This window comes from Eleutherodactylus coqui, chromosome 4 (assembly GCF_035609145.1).
Source record: "Eleutherodactylus coqui strain aEleCoq1 chromosome 4, aEleCoq1.hap1, whole genome shotgun sequence".
NCBI lineage: Eukaryota > Metazoa > Chordata > Amphibia > Anura > Eleutherodactylidae > Eleutherodactylus > Eleutherodactylus coqui.
In genome coordinates, this window is record NC_089840.1 from 264,575,588 (window position 1) to 264,599,779 (window position 24,192).

Below are 24,192 nucleotides of genomic sequence, written 5' to 3' on the forward strand. Positions count from 1 at the left end.
ATTCCTGGTATCATTTATGCCAGTTTCTGGTGTAAATGATATATAAATCTGTTAATCCAGGTGGCCATGTCCCTCCTAAAGGAAAAAAAAAAGCGGCCAGGGCAGAAAAGTCTCAGAATTTTTGCAGAAGCGGAGCTTGCGCAAAAGTGTGTGGCTTTTGTACGACAGTATTCCGGCATACACCCTTATAAATGTCCTATGTGGACTACCAGTCTTCAAAATTTACACTTCATCTTAAGATACCAGATAACAATCTGCTCCTCTAGGTTTAAACTTTGTGTTGCCTCAAAAGGTTATCCCAAGATTGAAAGCCATCCCTTACCCACACAGGAGAGGGGATAACTGTTTGATCTGAGATCCCCACTCATTAAAACGGATGTCCCACATCCCCATGTAAATAGAAAAGCAGTCAAGCATGTACCATTCATCTCTATGGGACTGCAGGACATAGCTGAACTCTTGGACGGAGACAGCAGCCCCATAGAGATGAAGGGAGCAGCAGGAGTGCTCATCTGCTACTCATACCTGTGGATAGAGGATAACCCTTTAAAGAGCCACGTTTCATCCTGTATACACCGGATAGATGAAAAAAACTGATTGAAGAGTAGGAGACCACCACTTCTAATACCAAGAACTTCGGGAGTCCTGTATCCAACGCTCCTCTTCACTGCATAATATTCAGTGAGGAGCTTGAATAGAGCATTTGTACTCTGCTGTTTCTGACACCCCATTGAAGTGAATGGTGTGGCACCACGTATGCTTTGCTGCCGCTCACATTTAAAGCTCCTTCACTGCAGGGGTTGCAGCAAAGAGTGACACAGAACTAACTTTCTCAACAAAATCAGTGGGTGTCTCCATTGCAAGTCCCACCTGAACAAAATTTTATCACCCATCCTATAGGTATGTGATAACAGGATTCTGGGAATACCCCTTCAAAAGGGAGATGTTAGGCTCCAACAGGTCTTAGATTTACTCAATGGATTAGAAACATTATACTTACAATTTGCGGTCTGATTGCTGAGATCTGTTGATATAGCCTGTTTAAAAAAAAAAAAAAAAAAAAAAAAAAAAAAAGTTATATACTTTAGTTGCCATAAAACTGGAATACAAAATGCTAAACAAGTTTCTGAGAAATTGTAAAGCAGTCTCAACAGAATTGTATGTAGTCAAACTAGAACTAGTAAAACTTGAGCTTAAAAAGTTGTTTTGCAGAGAAAAAAAACAAAACATTATATAGATATCTATCGACTGCCTTCTCCTTAAGACCCTTCTCTGATATCCATGTTTTACAGGGAAGCGGTCATCGTGTTTGAGCACCTTAAAAAAAGTTATGGGGCTCAAAAGGTAAGGAAACTGTTTTCAGGGGGCTGTGTTTCATACTCACCAGGCGCCCTGTTCCTGTGCATTGTCCCCATCAAGTTGGAACGTGTACACAGCTTGATTCTTTCCGGACAGCTCTATGTGCACACGCTGCCAGAGATGAATGGGAGAGGCACCCCTGGTGTGCGTACCAACTTCACAGCCCATAGCACAACAATGGGGTGTCAAGCAAGTATGGAGATAGCTCCCCAAGCACACTATTCGCTCAGCTCTGAGCCCCGTAATGTAGTTTATGGGGTTCACATGACAGGTTTTCTTTAATAGTGTTATGCTGGCATAAAATTGTTTTTTCCCCAAAAGTGTTTAAAACAGCTGAGAAAAGTATTTAGAAAACTGTATGAATAACTTTATAAACCATATATTACCTCTTTGCGCTTTGGTGGAGTTTTTATCAAATTTCTTATCCCAAATATTTCTTCTATTGGACGGGTACTTTCGATTGACTGGATGCTTTCAATGGGAGTACTCATTAAATGATTTAGTGCAATATCGTCAACCGGCGTTCCCCTCACTTTAGGGGTTCTCATTATGCGTTTAATTCCGACCATATCCTCCACTGGCTGCGATTTCTCCTTGGGTGTTCTCATTATTCGCTTTATTCCAATCATATCTTCCACAGGCTCTTCTTTTTGTTTGGGGGTCTTCATAATTCTTTGGACACCAGTGAAATCTTCCACAGGTGCCCCCTTTTGCTTGGGCGTTTTTACAAGTCTGTCAATGCCAAGCACCCCAAGGTTGGTGGATCTCCGAGAAGAAGCCTGAGGGGATTCGCTTTCTTTCGGTGTCCTCAGCAGTTTCCTTAGTGCATGAGAGTCGGTAACTGGTGTCCCTTTTTGTTTCGGCGATCTCATAATGCGTTTGATGCCAGAGTGACCCGCAGATGCCCGCTTAGGTTTCTGTGATGTCTGTGACAGATCAAGCTTGGCATTGTCATCCGTAGGCACTTTTGGGAGGGCAGGACTTTGCAGAAGCCTAGAGACTGCATCCCGACTGTATTGCTTACGCCGTGTAGTATTAGAACTGTTTAATGGTGAAACCACCATTTCACCTGCAATCAAAGGTAAAACTTTAAAGGGGTTCTCAGAATTATTTTTATATTACATTGTTATGCTCCTTCTGGCCCAAAGTGTACTTCAGCTATATGCTTATGTGATGTCACGGGTCATCTGGCCTGAGGAGGTCCCATAAAGATGTCACATGGACATCCTGTGTCAAGCCTCCTATTGGCTGTAAGGGTCACGTGGGTTAACAAGCCACAACACTGCTGCAAAGCAAGTAAATAAACCACCAGAGGACCGGAGGGGCAGCTGGGGAGCGATGCAGCAGTATTTATTTAGCTTAATCTACATTTCATCCCCTCATTGTTTAGCAATATAAGTCAAGGAAACATATAGGCTATGTTACAGGTAGTGAAATTTACAAAATACACAAGTTACACGTGATTTGGTGCAGATTTAATCGCCTCACTTGAAAAAGGTGAAATCCGCAGCAGAATTTGACATGCTGCAGATTTAAAATCCACCCTGCAGGTCAATTCATGCTGCGATTTTCTATGCAGTTTCTGGATGGGATTTCTTCCCATCTCAGCCACAGTGCATGTACTGGGAAATATTGCAGATTGTCCACAATATTTGAACGTAATCTAAATGGGTCACTAGCCTGATATTAATAACTTCTGTTAAACGTGCAGTCAGCGACCAAACTGCATTTGCATCGCTCACTGACTGCAGATTGCAACAGGAGATGCACCCACAGCAGGGGGTGTGAAACTCATTCTCACTAAGGGCCACATCAGCCTTATGGTTGCCTTCAAAGGGCCTATTGTAATTGTAAGACTATATACCAAGTGACCCCTGTAGTAGTAAGGCCCACCCCCCCACCTCCAAAGCGGGCAGAGTAATAAGAGTCCCCTATATTGGTAGCTCCAGTAGCGATAGTGTTCCCCAAGGTGGGTCCTGTAGCAAGTGCCCCCATTATCGGCCTCAGTAGTAACAGCGACCCCCTATGCTGCACAGGTATGTTGTATGGTCGGCAGGCCACATAAAATGAGGGACAGATTGGGTCCACAGGCTTTGTGTCCGAATTTCATTGATTACTTGCAAAATATTAACTATGGCAGCTATGGCTCCTGAAATCCAAAAGGAGAAAGTTTTCACAAGGGAAGTTTACTTCACTTCAACATCTCAATAGCAGCAGCCTAACAGAAAGGCAGTATTCATATTTTGGCTCTTCATGTAATACATGGCCAACTGAGTCAGGAACACTATCTTTTCTCCTTAGGCAGAGCACCTAGACTTGTGAGTGAGGAGACTTATAAGGCCATTCATGCTTTTTTGTGTAATATGCAAATAAGAGTGATAGTTATTGTTACAAGGCTTGTATAAGGAGTCTAACACTGACTTGCAAGAATGCTGCCATCCAACACTGCTATGGTGACACCAGGTGAAACGCTTCCCATTTACAATATTTTCCCATCAAAATGCTAGCAACGGCAATCAGACCACCAACCTGCTTCCTCTGGAGTCTGCATCACCGACATCTCCACGACCACCGAGCTTGGAGAATCGGTCTTGGAGCTTTCCAGTCGATTACTTTTCCTTTTGTTATTTTCTGGAGTGCTAAATAATTCAGCCACACCTTCATATAAGAAAACAGGATTCAACAAAAATAAGGACCCAAGTTAGTAAAAGTCTAAAGTTGACAGCCGTAACTGCGAGTTGCACCCGACACACTCAAGTGTAACTCGCATCAGACAGGACACAGACAATTAATTGACATGTCCTATTTCTCACGTGTAATGTGGACAGGAATAGGACATGCCATGAGCTTTTTCACGCAAACCACTGGTCCGTGTGAAAAACTATCCGCTTATAGCCCCACAGGCTACAATTGCGTTGTGTGGAATTACAGACAGCACACGGCCCCAAAACATGCTAGTGTGCCAGAGACCCAAAACTGCACAGATTTAAGCAATTAGTACCTTTAAGTTGAAGAAAAAAAAAAAGTGGTCCCAGAAACTGCAGCACTCTTGGACACAGCCTGTATTATGTTGCAGCTCAACACAATTTAGTTGATCTGCAATACCTGAAACAAACCATGAGTGGCGCTGCTTCTCAAAAACCAAAACTGTTTTGTACACAAGTTTGCATCCATTTTTTTTTTCCAAATCACCCTCTCAACAGGCATCTCTAATGAAACAACCAGAGTTCGAGAGAAGAGATGACCGCATTCACTACCTAGACACTGAGAGTACTTTTACATAGTCCTCCTTTCGCTTCTGTGCCTTCACAGAGAAGCGACAGTCATTCAGGGAAATGGAGGTGGAGCACACAAGAAACTTCTTCCAACCCCTTACACCCCCCACTGAACAATCTGCCAGTTTTCAGTGAGGTGATACAAAATGACTAGCAACTTGATGAGCGATTTCTCACTCAGTATCGCTGGGTACTACTACTTAGAAGAGCAAGATTTGGGTTGGTTTTTTTTTGAGAAATTCTTGGGCCATAAATGTACCCCAACACAGTATAGCTACTTAAAGGGGTTGTCTGAGTTACTTAACTGGTAGGTAAAAAAAAGGATCCCCAGGTTAAGAATAAACTAGCTAAAACTCATCTTTCCTTGCTCCCGCAATGTCCTTAGCAGCTCCAGATTTCTTCTCCGAGGAATGGTTTACAGGCTGTAGCATCGTGTGCACAGGACGTCACAAGCTGCTGCACCAATGAGAGCGCATCGATCACTGAGCCCTGCCATTAGCTGCAACAAACTAGGATATCCCATACTCAGTCTGCTGCAACCTTTAAACAATATGTTACAGAGGAGACTTAAAGGAGATGTCTCGAGGAAGCAGTTAATTTTTTTTTTTTCCCAGTCCCCCCCATTAAACATACATTACAAAGCCCCCCTGTAAATGACATTTCTAGCTGGTTCGTACTTACCGTTCCAGCGTTTCAGCAACTTATAAAAGTTTCCTCAAGATGGCCGCCGGCTCTTTCCCCGTCGCTCGCTGCAGCCCGACGTGCGCGCTCCCGAGACGCCGCCAGCTGTGTCTCCATGGCAACCGGACGCATCGCAGCCGCCGACCAGACGCCCCGCAGCCGCCGACCAGACAGCAGGTAACCGGCGCTAGCCCCCGGCTCCCCAGCGCTAGACCCTCAGCCCAGGTGAAGGCCCCGGAGCCCAGCGCTAGGTTCCGGAGCCCAGCGCTAGTTCCCCCGGCCTAGCGGCAGCCCCCCCCGGCGCAGCCCGACGCAGCGGCAGCCCCCCCCGGCCTAGCGACAGCCCCCCCATCACAGCGACAGCCCCCCCCCGGCCTAGCGGCAGCCCCCCCCCGGCCTACCGACAGCCCCCCCCGGCCTACCGACAGCCCCCCCCGGCGCAGCGGCAGCCCCCCCCGGCCTAGCGACAGCCCCCCCGGCCTAGCGACAGCCCCCCCGGCCTAGCGACAGCCCCCCCCGGCCTAGCGACAGCCCCCCCCGGCCTAGCGACAGCCCCCCCCGGCCTAGCGACAGCCCCCCCCGGCCTAGCGACAGCCCCCCCCCGGCCTAGCGACAGCCCCCCCCGGCCTAGCGACAGCCCCCCCCGGCCTAGCGACAGCCCCCCCCCCCGGCCTAGCGACAGCCCCCCCCCGGCCTAGCGACAGCCCCCCCCCGGCCTAGCGACAGCCCCCCCGGCCTAGCGACAGCCCCCCCGGCGCAGCGGCAGCCCCCCCCGGCGCAGCGGCAGCCCCCCCCGGCGCAGCGGCAGCCCCCCCCGGCCTACCGGCAGCCCCCCCCGGCCTACCGACAGCCCCCCCCGGCCTAGCGACAGCCCCCCCGGCCTAGCGACAGCCCCCCCGGCCTAGCGACAGCCCCCCCCGGCCTAGCGACAGCCCCCCCCGGCCTAGCGACAGCCCCCCCCGACGCAGCGACAGCCCCCCCCCCCGGCGCAGCGACAGCCCCCCCCCCCGGCGCAGCGACAGCCCCCCCCCCCCGGCGCAGCGACAGCCCCCCCCCCCCGGCGCAGCCCGGCGCAGCGGCAGCCCCCCCCCCCCCCCGACCCATCACTTACCTGGGAGGCTTCTCGGGGCTGCTGGGCTGGGCAGCTCCAGTTTCTGCACCTTCCTCTAACAGAGGATGGTGCAGAATGGCCGCTTCAGCGCGCTCCCGAGCAGTGACAGCTCGTCTGCGCATGCGCAGAAGAGCTGTAGCGGGGAGCACACTGAAGCGGCTCGTGCTGAATGGAGAAGACCGGACTGCGCAAGCGCGTCTAAAAAAGCAAGCTGCCAGCGAATTTAGACGGAACCATGGAGACGAGGACGCCAGCAACGGAGCAGGTAAGTGGAATAACTTCTGTATGGCTCATATTTAATGCACAATGTACATTACAAAGTGCATTAATATGGCCATACGGAAGTGTATAACCCCACTTGGTTTCGCGAGACCACCCCTTTAACCATTTGGGAACAGTTTACCTAACAATTAACTCTGAAAACCCCTTTAATCCTGCAATGGCTTGAGTTCTTTAAAGACAACCGGGTCAAGCTCTCCTCACATCTGTTTTGGGAAATACTTGTATCCCCCATAGCGTTTCTGTTCTTGCTCTTGTATATTTATGCATCAGGGTATTACCATTCCTCTTCTCAAGTGGTATGTCCCTACAGTTCGATACTGTCTGTGTATAGGAATGCAACCGGTAACACCCACTTGCCAATTTATACATTTCCAGTAGAAATAAGAGGAATGGCATTCTATGAAGAGAGGCTTCAGAATGGTTAGTTCATGTAGAATGCAAGTATTTACTAGAACAGATGTATCGGGAGAGCCAACAGGTCCTCGTTAAGGAGGCTTCAGACTAGTGGTGCCATCTACCAGAACAGTAATCCTTACCAGTGAAGCTTTCGTTGTGGGCAGAGTCAAGTTTCACAGCCTGGTTTCTCATGACTTTAGGGACATATCCAGTTAGGTTCACTTGTCTTGTATGAGCTCTTCCTACAAGGATTGTGGCAGGAGAGTCGGCATGACCTGTGCTTGTCAGATTCTTGATTTTTTTCATTGGAGTCTGAAAACAAAGCATGAAATATTTAATGTAACCGTTATTGTGTAACAGCTGGACCCACAAGACAAGGGGGGGGGGGGAGGAGACCCACAAATTTCAAATACTCAAAACAAAAAGCAACCGCAAAACATACCTTATGCTTTAGTTTCTTTTTTGTAGCTACTACTTTTGGCACGCGTTTATCAATCTTCTTTTGGGATTTTGCAACTCCAATTTTCACCACATCAGCCCAGGTTCTGGACACTAAAAGAAGAAAAAAAATATAAATAAATAAATAAATTACCAAATTGAAACAAGAAGAAAATATTCCCTTTGTGACTATAAAGTTATGAAGACTTACCAAGCAAGTTGGCTTCAGTGGCACCGCTTCTCCTTCTAGAACGAATAAGTTCAAAAGCTTCAAGTTTCCTGCTTCTCCGAGGAGTTTTCTTCACCGTTAGCGATTTACGAGATTGCCTTGGCGTTTGCGAAGTTGGAACTTGTACTTCTGGTGGTGTATCTATACGTGAAATAGAGAATCGACCTCTAGCATATGGAGTAGTAGGAGTGGCCGGGGTTGGCGTCCTGGCCACCGGGGACCTCTTGGCCGGGGTTGGCGTCCTGGCCACCGGGGACCTCTTGGCCGGGGTTGGCGTCCTGGCCACCGGGGACCTCTTGGCCGGGGTTGGCGTCCTGGCCACCGGGGACCTCTTGGCCGGGGTTGGCGTCCTGGCCACCGGGGACCTCTTGGCCGGGGTTGGCGTCCTGGCCACCGGGGACCTCTTGGCCGGGGTTGGCGTCCTGGCCACCGGGGACCTCTTGGCCGGGGTTGGCGTCCTGGCCACCGGGGACCTCTTGGCCGGGGTTGGCGTCCTGGCCACCGGGGACGGAGTCTTCTTCACCAGGGACCTCTTGGCCGCCAATGGCATTTTCGTCACCGGGGACCTCTTAGCCGGTGTTGGAGTCTTGGCCACTGGGGACCTCTTGGGCGGTGTTGGCGTCTTGGCTACCAGGGACGGAGTCTTCTTCACCGGGGACCTCTTGGCCGCCGAGGATGGCATTTTCGTCACCGGGGACCTCTTAGATGGTGTTGGAGTCTTGGCCACTGGGGACCTCTTGGCCGGTGTTGACGTCTTGGCCACCGGGGACGGAGTCTTCTTCACCGGGGACCTCTTGGCCACCGAGGATGGCATCTTCGTCATCGGGGACCTCTTGGCCGGGGTTGGCGGCTTGGCCACCGGCGTCTTTACCGGGGACCTCTTGCCTGGGGTTGGCGCCTTCTTCACCGAGGATGTCTTTGCCTTAGCTGGTGACGGTGTCTTTTTTGCCACCGGGGACTTCTTGACCGGGGTTGGCGTCTTGGCCACCAGGGACCTCTTGGCCACCGAGGATGGAGTCTTCTTCACCGGGGATGTCTTTGCCTTAGCTGGTGACGGTGTCTTCTTGGCCACCGGAGACCTCTTGGCTGGGGTTGGCGCCTTGGCCACTGGGGATGGCATCTTCTTCACCGGAGACCTCTTGGCTACTGGGGACGGTGTCGTCTTAGCCACAGGAGTCTTCTTGGCTGGGGACGGTGTCTTCCTTACCGGGGACCTTTTGGCCGAGGTTGGCGTCTTGGCCACTGGAGACCTCTTTGCTGGAGCTGGCGTCCTGGCCACCGGGGACGGTGTTTTTTTCATTGGAGATCTCTTGGCTGTGGTTGGCGTCTTGGCCACAGGAGACCTCTTCGAAATTATGGATGGAGATTTAACAGGTGACTTTGCGGACGGAGATTTTTTAACTGGCGTCAGCTTGATAGAGGTTCTGATTGGCATTTTTACTGGAGACTTCTTAGTATGAAGATTTTTCACAGGAGTTAGTGCTGCAGAGGTCTGAGACACAGTTGGTGACGGACATTTAGCAGATGGTTTGGCTGTGGTAGGAGAACCTTTAGCAGAAGAACTTCTTGCTGGACTTGACTTAGAGGCTCTGGTTGGTGTTGTAGGTGTAATAGAGGAACTTTCAGATTGTTCAAAAATCTCCTATAAAAGGTATAGAAAAAAAAAATGTTCTTGACTGAATTTTGGAGTACAACATCTATAAAAGGAGGAATAGACTGTCAATGTATTTGCAGTGTCCACAGGATTTTCCAACAGATATCCCTATACAGGCATACATCAACCATGCGAAAAACAGCATACATTTTACTGGGTGACTATGGTACAACAGAATAAAAGGTATAGCAACATATACCAGCCCAATGGCAACCAAAGGGACAGCTTGTGCTCTGTTGGGGCCTACGAATTAGTTCCACATATGCCCCAGTAGATTGCCCATCATAAGTGATGGCATCAGATGACCCCCAACTATCAAATATCTATCCAAAGATTAGATCAATGCTTTACTCCTAGAAAACACCTTTTATCCGGCATTTCTTTTTAATGCACTCTATACTTTATTTCTGATTCGTTACAGGAAGTATTACACAGCAAGAGACTTCTTGAGGATTTTATAAAGTTAAGGATGTTCTACTCTGTTGATTGCTTACCCTGATCACAGTTTTCTTAAGGCCGAGGCTTTTGCGCACAACAGTAAGAGGAGAGTTGATCAACAGACTCCGTCGAGCAGGCGTTGCACCTTTTTTAAGTGGGGAGTTTGGAGGCAGTCTCTTATCAAAAAGCTCTGGACTAAGGTGTCCTCCAAACGAGACCCTCTTTCTTTTAGGCGGTGGGTCCGGAAGAGAAAGTTCATCACTTCTTCGTTTCCTTGGGGATTTCTTCAGTTCAGCTATAAAGAAAAAGCAACAAGTTGCAATAAAATGCTAAAATGTTTTCCAAAACTCCACTTAAATCAGGCTAGCAATGAAAGTTTGAATATTTGATCTATCCCATAAAGCGAGTGGGCCATACAACTAAAAGCTTCTCTAACTAAAAAGGGGAACTTTTCAGGAACCCTGGAAGCCCTACGGATCAACAGGCTGGCTTCAGTGCAGTAAAGACACAGACAGACTTCCATGGAGCTGTACCGGATATGGCAATCAGCCTCATTCACAAGATGCATTAGCAGGCACAGCCACTCATGGATGCACATTGCCATTCTAGCTGCTTCAGGGAAGGGGGTTGCTGGCACATTCTGCTATCTGTGGACTTCCCAGGATTGGACCCCTCAGCGATCACTCATTGATAACCTTCCTAAGGCTACGCCATCAATGTAAATCTTGCAAAACCCCTTTAAGGCTGACGTCAAACTTTTTTGCAGATACACAGCTTTTGGACAGTTTTTTCCTGTGACCAAAGGGGCCGTGGTCAAGGTTTATCACTATTAAATACTATAATAAATGTAAAGTTACACCGTTGAGCCACATTATGTCCACCTCCTCCTTTCGATGTCCGCAGCGCATAGCCCATGAAGAAAGGGACTATTGTCACAGGTAAACGGGGAGATTTTCGGCTTTCGGGCCAACGGTAGCAGGTTTTTCCTCAAACAGCGCAGTTTTCGTTAATGGTTTGCATGCTGCTGTGGTGAAAGTGTATCCTGATTGGACAAATGGCACACTGGGAATAACAGATGTGAAAACTGCGGAGTACCACGCGCCAATGATGTGAGCAGTGAACGTCTGTTGTGAAGGTGTGTGAGGGCCGACCGAGAACACTAGTGGAGCAGCTCACCATAAACATAAACAAGGCGGTTACCAGACGTGTCTGTAGAATAGTTCAGTGAACCCTAATGTGAATGGAGCTCTTAAGCAGATGGATGGTCACTGCTAACAAAAGGTGCATAGGAAGAAGAGGCTACAATTTGCATGTCAGTATAAGAAGTGTACCACCGCTGATTAGTAAAGGGATGCCTTCTCCGATGAGTCGTGTTTTCCGCTTCATTGAATGGATTGACATTGGTATGTAAGGCGAGAAACATCAGAGAACAAACATCTTGTAACCATTGCTGGAAGAACACAAGCCACTGGCGGCAACGTTATGGTCTGGGGGATTTTTGTACACCCATACATGCTGTTTGTCTTCCCTGGGCAGATGGGATCTTCAAGCAAAAAACGAAAGGGACATGTCATGCGGCTAGAAATGTCTGACAGTAGTGGGAAGAGCATGAGCAGGACTTCCAAGTACTTCTCTGGTCCCCTAATTTCCCCAGGCTTGAACCCAATTGAGTATCTCTGGAACCACCTCAATCATCGTGTGCGCTCTATGGATCCTCCCCGACCCAGCCTCCAGCAACTGTCAGCATGGCTTCAGCTACCCGAGACCACCTACCTGCACCTCACTGAGTCACTCCCAGCCCAACTAGCGGCTGTCCATGCGGCGTACAATGGTTACTCTGGATATTGGATGCGGTCCCGTTCCCCCTGCAGAGGCCAGCGGCTCACCCGCTCCTGGCGTCTTCATTCTCTGCTATGCGCCAGCTGCCGGCCGGGCGGCACATGCGCAGAGAGAAGCCGCCCCGTCACCACTGACATCTCTGTACGGGCCTCTGTGAGACCCACACAGAAATACAACATGCCGCGATTTGTTTTTCACGTGTGATTTCACGCGGACAAATCACCACCGTCTGCCCAGGTTTGCGTTTTCTAATCAATCCCGTGGCAGTGGCCACAGGCGGAAATTCTGCGGGAAATCCAGCCGCGGAATTTCCGCCCATGAGCAGGGGGCCTAAGAGTACTTTAATATGCTGGAATTTGGTGCTGTTTTTTCTGCATAAATTCTGCCGCTAAACTGCAACAGGGAGCCAAGATGCACATTCCTGCCATGGCCATGCTTCAGCTACAAAGGCGGGTTTAGCCCTTTTCAGGAGGGCAAATCTGCATTCCGATTAAGCACGGATACAGTACAGAATATGCGTCAAGAAGCGACAAGTCACTTTTAGCACAGGGATTTGTAATGTATACAGTGCCGATTCCCATTGAAAAAGTAATGCAATGTGGATTTGCAATGGAAGCTGCACGGAGTCAGAGTCCGGCCCACTGTAAAATTCAGTCCTGCGAACATACAGTCCGGGTATAGTCACGCTGACTCTCTGCAGCATACTCACTAACAGTATTTTGCCTGAAAAACCCTTTTAAAAGTCCAAAAAGGAATGCCTTAGTTTTAGCAACTACATCTACCCCATGTCCATTATCAACAAGTTTGTGCAAACCTAATGCAACAATAACCATAGAACGTACCTGCACTAGTTTTGCTCTCGGTCACAGAAGGTTTATTTGGTGTTGCTTTTGGAGATTTATCGAGAGATGCATACAGTCTTCCTTGAGAAGGAGGTCTACCTCGAGGAGAGCCGTTTAGGTTCTTTACTATCGGCTGTTCGGAGGCAGGCTGACTGCTTCGGCGTCGAGGTGTGGAAGAGGCATCCGTTTTGGTGTTATTAGGGGCTACCCCATTTAGGACTTGGCTGCCAGATCTTCGGGGAGACCGTTTCTCTACACCACCATTTACACTAGGAGTGATTTGCTCCTGAGGCAATGTCTGAGAATCCCGCTTACTGGAGTTTCTCCGTTTTGTCTGTTCAGTTTCTCCTTGGAAAGGCTCAGTCTTCGTGGAAGTTTTAGGACTCCTCGATGGACTCTTTGAAGCCTCTCTGACTCTTCCAGCAGAAGCTGATCGCGGCTCCACAACCTCCTTGGGACGTGCTACCGGGCTGTCATTTGATTGACTTCTCCTAGCATTACGCTTGGGGGACACAGGAGACTGGGAACTGTCTTGAGTTTGAAGACTTCTCTTAAGTGCTACATTTTTTGGGGAGCTGCCTTTCTCTTTCACAGGAGTTTTACCATTCTGAGAAGCAACTTTACTTTTAAGCATTTCGTACAATTCACCAAAGGGCGATAGATCATTCTTGGGCTCCGACGAAGAGGAAATCTGCAGCGATCGACGTGACTGAGTAGTTCGGATGATATTGCCTTCTGATTTGCGTTGGGATTTACTGGTTAGACTTTCAATCCGCACGGTTTGATCTGCTTAATCAAAATAGGAAAGTGCTGTTATATTGCAATTTTTTTTACTGCATGCCAAAATTTGTACTTTTTTCAGATGCAAGTACCAATATGCTATGAGCGCTTCCAGGTTGAATTGTGGACCTCTCATGCACAGAGCAGTAGTACTCGGTGGCTCAAGGGGGTTACTGAGACAATGCCACTTGAGAACTAATAAAAGTCCTGTTGTGGCATCTAAGGTGTTAAACAGCCTCCATTGGCCCTATTGTGTGAAGGTGTTAATGAACATGCCATTTTCTACCCCTGCTGCTTAAATGGGCAGAACTTTTTAAAAAAAGCAATTAAAACCTTTTGCTGCTTTTTTGCCACAGTGTGGGGTTTTTAATATACTGATTAGCAAAATTAAACTTTTGCTAACTCAGACAGCTATTTCAAATGATGCCCGCGATATTTATTTAAAAAAAAAGCCGACTATAAGAAGTCGCCACTAGGTGGCACTTTAGCAGATCGGGTCTACTGTGACAGACCCGATCTGACACTGATGCAGAAGGACAGTATTTGTTGCCATGTTGCTGCAATTAAAGTTGGAATACTTGGTTTTGTGAATGGAGATCTTGGGTGAAAACCAAGGACTTACTGAACATTTGTAATGTGATATGCAGAGCTACAGCGCCACCTATCAGTGACTTTACTACAAATAATTCTCTTCCATAAATGGTAAATATTATATACACACACATTGCCAAATAAAAATCCATCTAGGAGTTGTCAGAATGGAATGAAACTGATTAAACATTGATATAAAATGAGTGGTTGTAATAGAGCCAAAGGATAATTTATAGGGGAAAACTAACTCCTTGAAGGGAGTATCTAGTAATCTGTTGGGCCGCCTCTAGCAGGGATACAAGGGAGCATAGTATGGTATCCCGCGGCATATAGCTCCACAATTGGAGAGCTGTAACAGAACCTCTAGATAGTCGAAGTCTGCATCCCATACATGTTCTATTACCCTTCTGTGTGCGGCCGAGGATTAACCTGCTGCCTCTTGTAAGCCCCCATAAGAGGAACACATGTGGCTGCAGGATGTCCTGAACATATCGCTGAGCCATCATCGTCCCTCGTACTACTACTAGGGGGGACCAACTGTTGTATATGATAGCCCCCAGACCATCACACCAGCAGTGTGGACCATGTGCTGCTCAACAGCAAAGGCTGTATTGAATGACCAAGCTAAACCTGAATTAGTCGCTGAAGACAACCTGGTTTTACTTCGTAGTAGTCGAGTATCGTCATTCACGACACCACTGCAAAACGGAGGTGAAGATGGGTGTCAAAGGCAGGACACGTAATGGGCGCCGCGAGACTAAATGTCCTTCAACCAAGCGCCAGTAAACTGTTCTGATGGACACAGGGTTGTAACAATGGCGCCACCTGTGTCTGGATGGCAGACAACTAAACAGTTGATCCTCTCTACTGGTGGTCTGTAGGGGGCGTCCTGAGTGTCCTCACACATCCACTGGCCCCAACACCCCCTAACAGTCTAGCCAGGTGGGGGACAATTCATGGATGCGACCATCCAGCTCCTCACATCCCAATAATGCACCCCTATCAGATTCTGGTAACGGGTGACATCTCTTGGATTGGGTCGTAGAGGAGCTTGTTGGCCACTAGACACTACACAAGCGGAGGAAGAAGAGGTCACTACACACACAAGGGGCCTCCGAGAGCCTTTTTATTGGTCAAAGGTGGAACTGCTATTAGGGCATCTGGTGACAAGACCGTCCATCTAAACACAACAACGCATCATTTACATTATCTGCTTGAGATGGAACTGCAGAGTTTTGGAGCAAAACGACGACTTCTAGGGGAGTCGTTTTTCACAACGAGTGTATAATATATTACACATATACAAAGCACAATTACTGTGTTTAGAGTATGAAAGGAAAAACAAGCTTAAAAATTTTAAACTTAACTTTTTTTGCCACATTTCTTTTGTAACCAAAGATGGCATTAGCAGCCCTAATGGTCATTCTACATGCAACAATTAGCGCTAAAATGGCTGAACGACTTTTTTGCATAAAATATAATTGCTTGAAATCATCCGTTTCATTCATTAACTAAAGTAAACTCTGTATTCGTCCTTTGCTCAGGTGGGCGTGTTTATCTGGCCTGGAGGATTTTAGTGTGAAGAAATCCATTGTCTTCAGCTGGCATGAGTAAACAACGTACTCATTGTGTTTGGAAAGGTAAACACTCCCCCCCTCCCCTCATGCACTCCAGCCACTCAAGAGGCTCAACAATTCCCATTCAAATAGAATGAATTGTGAACAGCCTGAGGACTATTTTATTGCTGGCTAAAAACCAGCCATAAACGACAAGTGAACGAACCGTGCTCGGCTGCCTGTGTTTACATATAACGATTATTGTGTAAATGGGCCTTTACAGAGGAAACTGGCTCCGATATGGCAGTAGTCACAATTAGGGCAGCGCCAGGTTTAGTTAGACATAGCAGCATTGCTATTTCCCAGCTGTCCTGGCGATCACCAATAGGAGTGGTGCTTCCTATGCACAACATTCATTGAGGGCCGTGTCTATAGAACTCTGAAAGCAGAAGCTGTAGAAAGTTTCTGCCATGTCCTCTGGCAGCTAGGATGTACGATAACCTGGAGCTACATGATCCTACGTATACCCACTATTCTGCAGTTGTCTTTATGGCATTACAGGTTAAAGCCCTTTAATGGCCACTAAAAAGAAATCACGTATGGGCAGTCGTTAAAAGCCAAAGGCCGAGTCTTGAACCAGGGAGATCAACAGATATGACAAAATACCAGAGTTTTAAATAATCCTAGCGATTTACATAACAGGGCGACAAACACTTTAATAAAGTAATAAAATGACAGTAAAGTGAGAAAGAATAAAAAAAACTAAAACCGATACATACTTGTGTCTGACGGTTGGGTACTTGCAAAGACCTGGAAGTGGGAGGGGGATATAATTAGTACATCACTAGACATTCAAAAGCTATGCAAAAATCACTCACAAATCAATCCTCACCTTAAAGGTATCCGAATCGAGACCTGCTGATCGCCGTTTTCCTTGTTGTGCCGGGGGTTTCTCAAATCTGTTAATATAGTTCATTCTAATATAAAACCCGTTTCAATTTTTTTGCCCCCTTTAAAGGGGTTTCCAATCAGACATTTATCTTCTATCCACAATATACGGAGTGAATGTTAGATTTGCTGGAGTCCAGCTGCTCGGACCCCCATCAATTCCAAGATCTGTGCGCCCTGAATGCCCCATTTGAATGGAGCAACAGTGCACATGCCTGATCACCACTCAATCTCTCTTCTTCCCATAGAAGTTACTGGAGCAGTCAAAAATGCGTATCATGCTCCGTTTACAGGAGGCATTCAGGGTGCACAGATCTCAGGATCACTGTTGGCCCAAATAGTAGAACACCCCAGTGATCAGACATTTATCGCATATCCAGTGGATAGAGGATAAACATCCTTAGTGGTAAAAACCCCTTTAAGTAATACAAAATCTACACTTACCTGAATGAGCGATCAATAATTGTAATGATGTCTCCATGCTGAAGACGTACTGGTTGTTTAACAGCAGATTGATTGACCTGAGTTGGGTTTACGGCGCTTAAGTTGGTAACAAACACCTAAAAAAAAATGAGTTTACAGTACTTGAGGTTTTTTTTTTATTGGTGCGCACTATTACTTGCTAACTTTAAGTTGAACATAACTCTTAAATATGGAGAGAAACCAGCGTTATCCACACAAGGCAATCCATTCCTCCAGTTGAAGAGTTCTGTAACTTTCTAATACACTTTGCTTCAATTCCTCACCAATTGCAAAACCTGCTTCAATCCAGAGGCTGAAAATCTTGTACAGAAGTTCAGTTTGCTACAATTGTACCCAGTCCCTTGACAGCCTGGACTCCGCTTTACTCGCACCAAAACAAGGGACCCAACTTATCACAGGAAGTTTGTGCTGCGGTTGTCTTTGGCTTGCAGAGGATTACCTCCATTGGGTACAATCGCTGTAAACTCCTTATTACATGAACAGGTTTTCAGCCTCCAGATATAAACAATGAATGTTCTCCGCCATTGAGATTTTGAAAATGGCGAGAAAATGGTTGCCCAATGGAATCCAAGCCAATGGACACTTCTTGTAAGCCACTTACGAAGGGTTTTTCTGGTAATATAAAGTTTCCTCTATCCAGAAGATGAGGGATCACTAGCCAATTGGTGAGGTATGACTGCTGACACCAATTGCCAAAAAGGGGAACTAGTCATTGGTAGACTGGCACATGAACAGAGCAGCCACGCACCTACTCAGCCACCATTTCAATGGAAGCATCGAAGATAACAGTTCAAGCGTTCAGCTATCTGTCCCACTGAAATGAATGGAGCGTGCGTGCTGCAGCTCCATTCATTGGCAGTCTCAGACTTCGCACCCCTCGCACTGGTTCTTGAGGGGTGACCCCTGCAGTCAGCCCCCACGGATCAGCTAGTTATCTCCTACATTGTGGACAGAGAAGAACCTTGTATTACCAAAATACACTTTACTCCTTTATCCACAGTATAGGGGATTAGCTGATCTGTGGGGGTCCAACTACTGGGACACCACTAGATCAAAACGGGGGTCCATAGTCCCTGTGAGAGACTGTTAAATGAATAGAGCAGTGGCATGTATGCTCCGCCATCACTTCTCCCATTTTAGCAGGAACTCCAGAGATAGCCGAGTTTTTGAACTCTATTTTCAAAGTCCCCACTAAAACGAAAGGAGCAGTGGCTGATCATGCATGCTACCGCTCTATTTGCCAGTCTCTAACAGGAACTATAGACCCCCATTTTGGCTATCGGTGGAGGTGCTAGGAGTCAAAACCCCCTCTGATCAGCTACGGTTGTTATCCCCTTGCAGAATACTCCTTTAATTTAACCCCTGAGGCGTCACTTTGTGGTAATTTAGTTCCACTACATTCACCATGTTATAATTTTAGCAGCATGACAATGCTGTTTGTTGAACTTTGTAACCGTTCGTGAACTTGGAATTTAAAGAGACTATCACCATCTTTCTTGCACTCCTATCTGAGGGCAGCATAAGGCAGTGCCTCTGACACCGATTAGTCTGAGTGGATCCGTTCAGTAGCTTGAGAAATTTGCCTTTTATCAGTAGCAGTAAATGCATAGAGGACTACTAAAAGTAGTCCTGGACATACACGAGCTGCAGCTAGCTACACCCACCTACGCCACCCACCAGCCACTGATTGACAGCTATCTGCGGCCAATCACGGTCTGGAGGATGTGGTGGGGATGGCTAGCTGCAGCTCATTGAATGTGCAAGACTAGTTCTGTGTCTGACTGATACCAATTAAATGCAAGTTTCTCCAAAAGTCATGCACAGATATACACAGCAGACATATCACTGTAATCAGTATGACAGGCACTACCATATGGTGCTCTCAGTGAGGGCTGCAAAAAGATGGGGACAGAGTCCCTTTAAGGATTTTATTTTATATCAATATAGACCTAAAATGTTCCTAGAATCTGAGTTATTATTAGCATTTTTTATTTTTTTTAATGGAGGGGGTGGGGGGAGCAGGGAGACTTGGCTCCCAAATGCACTACTGGAGTGCATCATGGTGACAAGCAGCTAATCACTGGGTGACCGTAGGAGGTCAGTGAGCAGCTGAAAGGTAATAGGATAGTAATTTTATTTTTACACTACTGTGGCCTTTGAGAGGGCTGTTCTTCAACACTCGCAATTCCGACAAACTGTCCGACAGAAATGAGCCTGTCAGAGCATTTTAAGTCATTACTGATTGGCCAATCGCATCAATTGCCAACAGCGATCACTCTGATCGCTCCCTTTTCAGCTGGCAACTGTCTGCAGTGACCATTTAATCTCAAGAGGTTACATGCAATGCCAATATACAGGGCATCATCTTGCAGGGGCGAATTAGAACATCTGCCGATTACTTTCTCTAGTATCTGCTCCCTCCAAGAGGTGGTCTCCTGATCTGAGGGGTTGTGCTAAGCAAAAATGCTCTAATCAACAGCCTCATTAGTACAATAAGCGGTTCCTTACCTCTCCGTTGCCCTTGACTTCAACTTTACAATGTTCTTTGGAGACATGTGGCAGATGAATGCGGATGTCACACTCCGTTTTCCTGTAATGCAAGGAACAAGGATTAGATTGATCTCCGTTTCCTCATGTCATGAGCGAGCAAGAAAAACCCCACAACACCCACATACCTTCCAAACAAGCAGGTTGTTGCAGTCAGCGGAAAGTGAGTCCCATCTGAGCCATTTCTTTTTATTACGACTATTTCCCCATGTAGCGGCATCTTCACAGCACACTTACCTAGGGAGGAAAAACAAAAGGCGGCTTCACTTTAGTGACAACTAGCCAATTAACTAACGTATTATACATTAGTTACTACATTGTATGGCGTACGAGGGCTTGAGTGGGGTCTACAAATTGTAACAAGTGATCCAAAGTCATTCATACACAGTCCACTGAAGATGTCTGATAAATGCGGGTGACATCAAGTGAGAAGAATGGCCACATGGCGGTCTCCACTGTAACGAGGGCTTCCTGCAGGGAATTGGCAAACAGGACCAAGTCCTCGTTCTTCTGGTAGGTAAGGGAGGGCCAGAGGCGGGAGCTCACAGCATGCCCCAAGAGCAGCGGGCGCCGTTATACGAGTTGTGGATTGCATATGCTGCTACATTAGAGCCCCTACATGGATTGTCACTCAGCTTTCTAAGGGCACTTTTAGATCGGACGATTGGACAGTGAATGGAGGCGAAGCGCGCCGAGATCTCTGCCAACCGCCCACCTCCTTCAGGCCGTTATTCATAGATGGACATCGGTCTGTTTGAACGGCGAACAATTTTTAGTTCAGCGCAAGACTGAGTAACAACAAATGAGCGATTCTTGTTCACTTGCCCTGCTGGGTCCCGTGGACACGCGAGACAACAGTCAGACCCGTAATAACTTGTTTAAGCAATTATTCGGACACCGTCGGACAGTGTAAAGGTACCCCAAGAGTTCTGAATGGCACGGCTGCCCACTTCTGCAAGGACACAACTGCGCTCACATTTGCTGGCAGAGCTACTATAGTCCGCCTGTATTAGAGGCCATATGAAGTGACTTCAATGGAAGCCGTCCGTGCGGGAATCCACAGAAAATGGAGCATGCTGCGATTTTTTTTGCCGTGCAGGGAGCCGCACATTGGGAAAAACAATGTGTGCAGTCTATGGGCTGACTAAACTGCGGGCGACACGCGTGGATCACGCAATTCAATTATGCCCGTGGACATGAGGCCTTACATTACAAGAAAAAAAAATATGCACAATTAATTCGTCAATCCTGAAAAAATGAATTGTTCGGTGTAAACCTGAATAATCAGACAGAGATAACGGCCCCATCCTGGGCCAGGAGGATACAAGTTCTACTATTACCAGCAGAGAGCTGTAAACACACACGTGCGCCCCCCGGAGGGTGCAGGTCACACATCCACATGTGTCCAGAATATGAACACTTACAAGACATAACTTTCGGGCCTCTGCTGATCACCCGGCAGACGAGCTCCGACAGTCGAGGACCCTCTATATATGGAGCCTCATCTACAGTAGCCGCCTGTCACTACACTGCGCACATGTCCCCAGCCTTCAAGTCCTCTCCGAGGACAGACCATGTGCGGGGAGGGGGTGCACATACATACAACTCATCTGCCGCACTGCCCACAACCTGTAAAGCATGCCGGTGTGAGGGGGGTTAGTGGTTCTCCGTTCCCCCCCACACTTAGCATTTTGAGGGTAACAGACCACTTTTTAACACACCCCATCACTGTAATGGGGTACGTTTAAAAAAAAAAAAAAAAAAACACCCACGAAAATACAGCAGACTCCATGTTGGAGCGCAGGCCTCGTTGACGGGAGCGATGATCAGTACGGCAAGAAGCTCCAGTATGAGAAGGGCTTCACACTGCAAGAAAAGCGCGCTGCAAGAGTTAAAGCGCAGACTTATGGAACAGACCAATTTTATTGGTTTCCGTCACATTTGCGATGTTTTCACTCATGTGATGTTGAGGATGTCTCATCTTTTTATCTCCCATGTTTCCCTCCGAAGCCTCCTTTGTATTGCATCGCACGAACCTGAGACTTTCCTGCGATGCGTTGGGCGTTTATTATTAGAAAGTCCTACGCCTTTGTCGCGATCGCCGCTGTGAAGGAGCCCTGAGATTGGACCTAAATCTCATTTATACAGATCGATGCCCGACACTCATCTCAGTGATGTAAACAATCCTCGCTCCAGTGTGACAGAGCGGCAGGGAGGCGGAGCAGACGGGGAGCGTAGCGCCCCCCCCCCCCCTTAAGCAGACAGACAGTGACCGACTGCTGTTTACGCGGGACGCCCGGTCTCTGCGCGCGTTTACGCGGGACAATTATCTGTACGGCCCCGTACGGTTCGCGGTAACTCGCAGGCAATCAATTGCATTGTCTTACGCATTTCTGCTCGCATCAACGTGTCCGAATTGTGTAATACGCAAGCGCAAAAAACAACGCAGCGTTTTCTCTTCTGCCACGGATCTATGTGATAGAGCCCACTGTTCACTATTGTTGTATATATCCGTACACACCTGTATCCACCAACTGCGTATGGGGGCAGGTATACGCACCATCGCCAAGCTGTCTGCGTACACGGTGGCGCGTAGTAGTTTCGCCACTATACGCAGGGTCACGGCCGGCTCTACAGCGGCAGGTTGCTTCCGGAGCCCCGCAACGCTTTACGGCCGTGTGAGCCGGCTAATACAAACCTTTTACGCAGCTGATGCATTCTCCCCCCATTTAAAGGGAACCCGTCACGTCCGCGCCGCAGGTATGTTAGGGGGTGTAAGCGGGGGCTGGTGGCTGTATTGTTTTTATACTCCTCTCGCAATGTCCCTCTTTGAGGTCGGCGCGCGGCGCAAAAAATATCGGACTCTTCTTAGAGCCCGATGCGTGCCCTCCTATACAAGTCTACGGGACAGAGCGCACATAGGTCAGATTTTCGCGCCGCCGTCAGAGGGCACGCCGCTGGATCCCTGTATTACGAAAAAAACAAAACACACACACAAAAAAAACAAAACACCCACATCATGGGTGCGTATTACACGCACATACATGCCCGATACTGCGTGCCGCCAATCCGCATGCTCTTGTGGTGCGCGGCACACCAGCCTACACCGCCATAGCAGGTGAGGTACTGATTTTCTCGGACCTCTATCGCACTCGCCTGCGTAAACACAGCCGCAGGTTTTCCGTGCAGAAGATCCGCCCTGCCTGACCGTAACAGCCCAAGATGGCGCTCTCCGATATTGTGGACGGTCGCGGGTCGTATTCGCTCCTCGTAAACCTTTAGTGCGGCCAGATGAACCGAGAGAGCCGCAGCTGTTGTCACCGCCATCCGGGAAGCGATTCGCAGCGGACGGCGACGCTTTACGGCACTTGTGTCTTTTTCCCTAAAGTCCATTCGGTGGCAGCGCTGGCCGGCGGTCTGCTGTCCATGGTGATGAAGGCAGGTAACGGGCTCCTAGACATGGTTGTCTGCAACAAGTGACTTCACAGCTGCTGCAGAACTACTACTGCCCACTGACTGCTGGGAGTTGTAGTTCCACAAGTCTTGTTGCTATGGGTTTCACAAGACTGTAAACATCCTCTCAAGGACCAGCTAAACCCATGTTATGGCGCTTCTCCCCGTGGGACGTGCCCCAGCAGCTGCCGCCTCCTTCCCCTCTGCCTTCCCCGCACAAGGACCACCACATAAGCCCTCCACAAAGCCCCTACTAAAGCTACGGCCCAGCAACGCAATTGGAAGCTTTTTGGTTCCGGCCGCTTGCTGTAGAAGAACCGTATATTAAAAAGACGACGCGCCAGAGCAATTTGGCGGGCTCGCTGCCACCTCACCAGCAAACTTCACCCCCGCAACTAACGCGCCATCACTAACCTGAACAGTCCGAAAATGGTTTCCGATGCGGTCCGCTCAGTCCATTAAGGACAACAGAGCCCGAAACCGCCGCCGGACTCCACCGATCCCAGCAGCCCCGCTGTCCGTTACTAGCAAATCGGCGCCTCCGCAGGATCAACACTACGCATGCGCGAACACAGCACCAAGCGCTTTGACCGCCATCGCGCGTCCGCCGTATCCTTCCGCCGTTTCACTTACCGGGCTCGTTTGAACTCTCGGGAAAGGAATCGTAGAGAGGCATGTTTTAAGAAAGAATGATTCTTACCTTTAGCTCGAGCTAATCTCCACAGGATCGGTCATGGGCTAAGAAGACTGAAAGGGATTCTTTGCGGGGGACTCTTTCATACGGCGCAAGAATACCATGAATATGTATGAAGTTTAAAAAGTGTTCGAAAAAAAGCGCGAAGCTCGGCGATTGGCGGGCTTAGACCACGTGGTGCAAGGAATTGGCCAATCCGCTTTGGGTGGGCGGATACGAAGGAGGAGGGGAAAAGGCGCGCAGTTACCTCAAACAAAGACGCGGAGGGCTTCATTATGGCGGCAAAAGGTTCACCACAGAGATAAACAATAAAACGTGCGCGGCGCCTCGCCGAGTAACCGAGCGGTGTGAACGCAGGGCAGGAGCGCGGCCTCAGGGTACTGATGATGGCGGCCGCTGGTGCAGCCCCATATGTGTTTGTAGAGGCCTTGAGGAGAGCAGGTAAATGTGTGGAGCGTCACAGACGGCCACGAGCAGACGCCAGCGAACTAGCTGTATGTATAATATACACATCCCCCTTGTGTGCGGCAGAGCATTACCCTGCTGGAAGCCGCCATGAGAGGAACACATGTGGCTGCAGGATGTCCTGAGCATAT

The 24,192-nt window shown here is 48.3% G+C and overlaps 1 protein-coding gene across 4 annotated transcripts in view; it reads right to left on the reverse strand.

The window, feature by feature from the left end:
* MKI67 (marker of proliferation Ki-67) overlaps positions 1 to 23,442 on the reverse strand; it is a 37,169-nt gene extending 13,727 nt beyond the window's left edge. For 3 of the 4 annotated variants that reach the window (XM_066601222.1, XM_066601221.1, XM_066601219.1), the window contains exons 1-14: positions 23,317 to 23,442; positions 19,578 to 19,686; positions 19,411 to 19,492; positions 16,864 to 16,979; positions 16,364 to 16,430; positions 16,251 to 16,281; positions 12,545 to 13,333; positions 9,920 to 10,158; positions 7,754 to 9,413; positions 7,547 to 7,656; positions 7,245 to 7,416; positions 3,889 to 4,017; positions 1,746 to 2,428; positions 1,001 to 1,037 (exon numbers count right to left, since the gene is read on the reverse strand). In XM_066601222.1, coding sequence (XP_066457319.1) covers positions 1,001 to 1,037; positions 1,746 to 2,428; positions 3,889 to 4,017; positions 7,245 to 7,416; positions 7,547 to 7,656; positions 7,754 to 9,413; positions 9,920 to 10,158; positions 12,545 to 13,333; positions 16,251 to 16,281; positions 16,364 to 16,430; positions 16,864 to 16,979; positions 19,411 to 19,492; positions 19,578 to 19,669 — 4,207 coding nt within the window. In that variant the 5' untranslated portion in view covers positions 19,670 to 19,686; positions 23,317 to 23,442. The remainder of the gene's footprint in view (positions 1 to 1,000; positions 1,038 to 1,745; positions 2,429 to 3,888; positions 4,018 to 7,244; positions 7,417 to 7,546; positions 7,657 to 7,753; positions 9,414 to 9,919; positions 10,159 to 12,544; positions 13,334 to 16,250; positions 16,282 to 16,363; positions 16,431 to 16,863; positions 16,980 to 19,410; positions 19,493 to 19,577; positions 19,687 to 23,316) is intronic. The other variant, XM_066601220.1, reaches the window with a different exon arrangement.
* Positions 23,443 to 24,192: the final 750 nt, after the last annotated feature.